The sequence below is a fragment of the Pinus tabuliformis genome, chromosome 1_1, assembly GCF_031772625.1.
Source record: "Pinus tabuliformis cultivar Carrire ecotype Pingquan chromosome 1_1, CPIR1, whole genome shotgun sequence".
In the NCBI taxonomy this organism is placed as follows: Eukaryota; Viridiplantae; Streptophyta; class Pinopsida; order Pinales; family Pinaceae; genus Pinus; species Pinus tabuliformis.
In genome coordinates this window covers 408,827,773-408,834,250 of record NC_142297.1, presented here as the reverse complement: position 1 = coordinate 408,834,250, position 6,478 = coordinate 408,827,773, and the positions used below count along the sequence as shown (strand labels likewise).

Genomic DNA, 6,478 nt, shown 5'->3' with positions numbered 1-6,478 from the left:
TTTATAAATTTATTATTCGTGATATCTTCAATGCAATGCAAAGAAAGGACAAAACTGCATTACATTTAATGCCGTGTGGAAAATATTGGTGTAATATGAATTATTTAGTGACTTATAAAGTTTGCAAGTCAATAATCTTTTGGTTTTGATAAGACATTTATTGTTTTGGAAGAAAGAATTGAGTCACCAGACATGTTAAAAAGCGGCATATTTAGATACGTGTGTCCATAGGAAGGTGGGTGTTCACTGCACAAACAACTTTTACTCTTTTATTGGGCAATGGCCTACCAAGACCACTTCTTTATAGTTGGGCATCTTGTCTTTTGTATGCAATTTGCAATTGGCACTCTTTTCTATGCAATGGCCTACCAAGACTATTACTTTATAGCTCTCGTCTTCGTATGCAATATCCACAGGAACGTGGGTGTTCACGGCACAAACAACTATTTTATTCGGCAATGGCCTACCAAGACCACTGTTTTACATTTGAACATCTCGTCTTTTCGTAAGCAATTTCCACTCCTTAAAGTGACCGTCGGGATGGGTTAAAGTGACAGTCCGGATGGGTTGCAGCAGCTTTTAGGGAATCATGAATGTATCCCCCTTTCACAGAAGTTGCCGAAAATAGGGCTGAAGGGTTTAGCTTATATATATACATTATATCTCTGCACTCCAATATTTTTCATTGCAATCTTTCCATGGTTTCTCTGCGCTTCTCAAACTCCTAAATTCATATAATAGCAGGCAATTTGCATACCTTTCCATTGGACCCCATTTCTCTCTATACACTTCAATTGCAATTGCCAATGGCATCTGCCTCCACCTCTACTGCTTTTGATCCCCCCACCAAATCTCGCTACGATGTCTTCATAAGTCATCGTGGCCCTGATACAAAAAATAATTTCGCCAGCTATCTATACCGTTGCCTGGTTAAAGATGGAATCCGAGTCTTTTGGGACAAGGAGGAAATGCAAGTGGGTGATTCTTTAACTTCTCAGATACAAGACGCTATTAAAACCGCATCCGTCCACGTGGTTATCTTTTCTCCCAGATTTGCAGAGTCAGAATGGTGTCTCAATGAGCTCCTCCGGATAGTGGAGTCAAAGGCTCCCATTATTCCGGTGTTTTTCCGTGTCCAGCCCACTGAGCTTCGACAGACTCATGGGGAAGGAGTGTATGCTCAAGCCCTACGCACCCTCCAAGAAAAAAGAACGCATGACTCTCAACCGCGTTACAGCTCTATCACCATTGAAAAATGGAGGACTGCTCTCTCTACTGTTGCAGGAATGAGCGGGCTAGAGCTGCAGAAGTTTAACGAGTAAGAAGTGGAACTTCCGCTCTACTGATCCAATATGTAAGATTTTTTACCGATTGTTTTATTTGTTTTCTAATTATTAATTTATTTATTTTCTTGTGACTCACTAGGGACGAGGGGGAGCTGCTCGAGAATGTCATTGATTCTGTGTCGCAAAAGATGATAAAACCCCTCTTCGAAGTGGCAGAATATCCAATTGGTTTAGATGAAAAGATTAACGCTTTTGAAAATAAACTCTTAGCGTTGCAGCGGCAGCAGACTGACAAACCTCAGGTTATCGGGATTGTAGGGATGGGTGGTATAGGAAAGACAACATTGGCTAAAGAACTTTTCAATAGGAAGAGTTCAGAGTACAACAGATCTTACATGTTATTTGATGTAAGAGAGAATGCACGTAAAGCATCTTTAGAATCACTGCAGAATAAGCTTCTTGAGGGCTTAACTGGAAAAAATGGAAAGATAGAAAATGTTAGTCAAGGAATACAACTGCTTAAATCCCGTCTCTTATCTTCTCAGGCGTTGGTAATTTTAGATGATGTAGATCATGTAAATCAGTTAGATGCACTTCTGAGGCCAGTTCGAGATGTTCTTCAATCCAACAGTTTGATATTGATTACATCTCGAGACAGAGATGTTCTCAGAATGTCGAGAGTGGAAGAGTCATCAATTTATACCTTAACTGGCCTTAATCCACAACAGTCCGAGGAGCTCTTTTGCTTGCATGCCTTCACCCAGCCACATCCACTCCCAGGATTTGAGCATCTCGTTGATAAGTTTTTAACAGCTTGCGATCGACTGCCTTTGTCTTTGAAGGTGTTTGGAGGTCTTCTTTATGGAAATCATGAGAAGCCCTTTTGGGAAGACCAACTGGAAAGACTTGAACAAATACTCCCGGAAGACATAAAAACCCGTCTACAAGTTAGTTACGATCTTCTTCAAGATGACGAAAAACAGATATTCCTAGATATTGCATGTTTTTTCATCGGCGAGAGAAGAGATACTGCAATAAGAATATGGGACAGATCGGGCTGGAAAGGCTCGCTGGGGTTTCGAAGTCTGCAGAATAAGAGTCTTGTGGAGGTAGACAGTGGAGTGAATCGTTATGATAGGACTAAAATTAGGATTAAAATGCATGATCATCTCAGAGATCTGGGAAGAGATCTTGCCAAGAATCCAACTCTGCCTCGTCGGATTTGGCGGAATGAGGATCTTGACGATTTGTTGCGACAACAATCTGTAAGTAGTCAATCATTATATTTGCAGTGGTTTGTTAAATAGAATCTGTGTACAGCTTTTGATTGTTTGTTGTTTTTCAAACATGTGCAGGGAGTAACCCAAGTGCGGGGAATTAGCATGCGCTGGACAAATTGGATGGCTCCATCATTTTCAGGCTGCATAATGAATAACTTGCGACTTCTTGATGTTCGAGGTGCTATCCAGTCATATGATAGCTGGCAAGTAATTATGAATGCACTACAGTCATCGAATCTCATATGGCTTCGCTTAGAGCGCCTTCGCTTCTTTTCATTGCCTTCACGGATTCCATCGATGAAGTTGACGGTTTTAGAAGTGCACAGGTACCATTCATTCTCCCTGATCTGGTCAGCGTTGGTGCAGGAGGAATCGCAGGTAAATTGAAATCGATGACTTCAGTAAAACACATTTATTTTTTTGTTATAAAATATACATTTATTTTTTATCATAACATAGCACAACAGGTTTCCAATGAATTCGAAAAAGGTATTTATTTATTTTTAATACTTAGTGTAACAAATGAGATGACAATCATCCATATCTATAGACAGTAGATTAAGTTGGAGAAAATTTTGCTATGAAAATATAGATTTTTTCACTTTTAATCATAATTTTGCAAAATAAAAAAACATCCAATTTCAATAAAAAAGTTAGCTTCATCCAATTTCAATAAAAAAGTTAGCTTCCAGATGGCTTCGGCAATTTAGCAAATCTGCAACACATTGACATGTCGCACTGTTGGGGATTAGAGCAGCTTTCAGATGGCTTCGGCAATCTAGCAAATCTGCAACACATTGACATGTCGCACTGTTCGGGATTAGAGCAGCTTCCAGATGGCTTCGGCAATCTAGCAAATCTGCAACACATTGACATGTCGCATTGTTTGGAATTAAAGCAACTTCCAGATGGCTTCGGCAATCTAGCAAATCTACAACACATTGACATGTCGCACTGTTTGGAATTAAAGCAGCTTCCAGATGGCTTCGGCAATCTTGCAAATCTGCAACACATTGGCATGTCGGGCTGTTCGGAATTAGAGCAGCTTCCAGATGGCTTCGGCAATCTAGCAAATCTGCAACACATTGACATGTCGGGGTGTCGGAGATTAAAGCAGCTTCCAGATGGCTTCGGCAATCTAGCAAATCTGCAACACATTGACATGTCGAAGTGTCCGAGATTAGAGCAGCTTCCAGATGGCTTCGGCAATTTAGCAAATCTGCAACACATTGACATGTCGCACTGTTGGGGATTAGAGCAACTTGCAGATGGCTTCGGCAATCTAGCAAATCTGCAACACATTGACATGTCGCACTGTTGGGGATTAAAGCAGCTTGCAGATGGCTTCGGCAATCTAGCAAATCTGCAACACATTGACATGTCGGACTGTTCGGGATTAGAGCAGCTTCCAGATGGCTTCGGCAATCTAGCAAATCTGCAACACATTGACATGTCGAGGTGTCCGAGATTAAAGCAGCTTCCAGATGGCTTCGGCAATCTAGCAAATCTGCAACATATTGACATGTCGGGCTGTTGGGGATTAAAGCAGCTTCCAGATGGCTTCGGCAATCTAGCAAATCTGCAACACATTGACATGTCGAACTGTTGGGAATTAAAGCAACTTCCAGATGGCTTCGGCAATCTAGCAAATCTGCAACACATTGACATGTCGGGCTGTTGGGGATTAAAGCAGCTTCCAGATGACTTCGGCAATCTATCAAATCTGCAACACATTGACATGTCGGACTGTTCGGGATTAGAGCAGCTTCCAGATGGCTTCGGCAATCTAGCAAATCTGCAACACATTGACATGTTGGGCTGTTGGGGATTATAGCAGCTTCCAGATGGCTTCGGCAATCTAGCAAATCTGCAACACATTGACATGTCGGGGTGTCGGGGATTAGAGCAGCTTCCAGATGGCTTCGGCAGGCCTGGAATTTGACGTCCCACAGGACGTATTTTTTATTTCAAAACGTATTTGACAGCCAGGAAAATATTTTCCAGGTCAAGTTTGACTTAGGGTATACTTCTCAACACGTCAAAATGACGTCTAATTTCATAGTAAAAACGTAAAAATCTATAATTCTTTATTTCATAAGAGTTAAGCTTTCATAGTAAAAACGTATAAATCTATAATGCCTTATTTCATAAGAGTCAAGGCTTAAAACTGGTACATAACATAGTTTGAAATTAAGAGCTCTTTAAATGTTCCAGCATCCCATCGCCTATTACCTTAGTACTTAATAGAAAAAGTCCATTGCCTACTACCCTAGTACTTATCATTAATAGAAGAAAGTCTAGAGCTACCATTAATGGCTAGCCCCATATTAATGATATGCAAATTTAATATGATGAGACATGGAAATTGCAATGTTACGGTTTACCTATTCGATGATCTCGCTGAACGTAGCTATTGTATGTTGAATGCTAAATTGATATGGGTGGGGTTGTATTGGAATTTGGCTGTATCTGATGTTCATTACCTCACTGTAAAACTCATTTGTTGCAACTCCGCAATAAACCTCACTGTAAAACCAGTGTAAAACCAAACTGTTGCAGCCTCGCAACAAATCAAGTGCAGTCTGAGTTCTGGACATGCGACTCTGTCCTCCTTGGCGGATTGAAGATATCTGATTGGAACTTGCCTGCAGTCCTGGATTCGAGTCACTGGCTACTTTAAAGTAATCTGGTACTTCCCACATACACCTGTTTGATTTCTTCTTAACACAGATACTTTCAGCCATGCCCTTCATCTTTGATGTAAACTGGATTTGCTCTATCTTTGACAACATGCGCTTTCATGCTTCTCGTTTGAATTTTTATCTTTGCACGCTAGCTTTTTCCTGTAAAATTCGCAGAATAAATCTGTCCTGACTCGCATATTTTGACCAGACTTAATAGTCATGAGTAACTTATGAGTAACTTATTGTTTCAGAAGAAGAAACACATTATATTTTTTCAGAATATCTTAATATTGCTTAATCAATTAATTAATTTAGTGATAATTAAATAATATAACGTCGTAATATTTAATGTAGAAGTCACATGTCAACTGCTCGACTTTTCCCAATGGAAGAGAAAGAGAACGACTATCGAAACTCAGTCTTGAGATGAGATGTGAATTGAAAATTTTGAGATTGTGAATAAAAATTCTAATTGAAATTTCACGAGCATGTGAGGTGAACATGGAAGGGCTTGTCATGTAATTGAAATATGAAGATGAGTGCGGCATTGATTTCGTCTTGTTTGGTGAGAGTTTGCCAATTAGAATAAAAAAAAGAGAGTTTGCAGTGGTGTGGACCTAGCAAGGGGTGAGTTTTTTTGGTTGTTAGTGTCAGTGTTTCTAGATGGTCATGTGACTTGGAATATGAAATACTTTTTATTCTACCCCACGCTTGATGGCCTGGGAATTTTTTGAACCATGTATTGGCATCTGGCATGTGAGGCACCTATGTCTTTAGTGATATTTATAATTTTTGGGAGGCAAAGTTTAAATGCGATTGGGATAAATAATTTGAAAAACAAAGCTGCAAAAAACAAAGGGGTAACATTAAATAATGAGGGGGAAGAACTTTAAATGGAGGGGAGGGAATCCAATGAAGGGGAATTAAAATTCTAATTTGCCCAGAAATTTGTGAAAGGGTAGTGGTCAACAGAAATTTGTGAAAGGGTAGTGGTCAACTTCAATGGTAGTGGATTTTTCTGGGTATTTTTTCCATAGTATTATCAGAATTCAAATATATAAAGGCTTTGAATGAATGCATGGAAATGTTGATGTGGTCCAAGCTGGCTATTCTAATATTAAATAACAGTGTTACAAAACAAAACAATAGTCTTCCATTAACGTTTATTCCACACGGACTCTTATTTAACTCTTCCCAGCTGCCGTCCTGACTCTCAGCCTGCCACTTT

General features: G+C 39.8%; 1 protein-coding gene across 1 annotated transcript; it reads left to right on the top strand.

Annotated features, from left to right (window-relative positions):
* Nucleotides 1–479: 479 nt before the first annotated feature.
* LOC149213417 (disease resistance protein Roq1-like) lies at nt 480–6,145 on the top strand. Its single transcript, XM_089391995.1, has 4 exons — nt 480–1,318; nt 1,426–2,551; nt 2,642–2,944; nt 3,324–6,145. The coding sequence occupies exons 1-4, from the start codon at nt 807–809 to the stop codon at nt 4,398–4,400; spliced, it is 3,018 nt and encodes a 1,005-aa protein (XP_089248121.1). The 5' UTR covers nt 480–806; the 3' UTR covers nt 4,401–6,145.
* The last annotated feature ends 333 nt before the right edge of the window (nt 6,146–6,478 follow it).

What these genes read in the sequence shown, in the direction of transcription:
- LOC149213417 (XM_089391995.1), top strand. Translation starts at nt 807, where the DNA reads ATGGCATCTGCCTCCACCTCTACTGCTTTTGATCCCCCCACCAAATCT. An exon ending in GAGCTGCAGAAGTTTAACGA is followed by an intron (nt 1,319 to 1,425) that starts GTAAGAAGTGGA and finishes GTGACTCACTAG; the next exon opens with GGACGAGGGGGAGCTGCTCG. An exon ending in TGGTGCAGGAGGAATCGCAG is followed by an intron (nt 2,945 to 3,323) that starts GTAAATTGAAAT and finishes GGATTAGAGCAG; the next exon opens with CTTTCAGATGGCTTCGGCAA.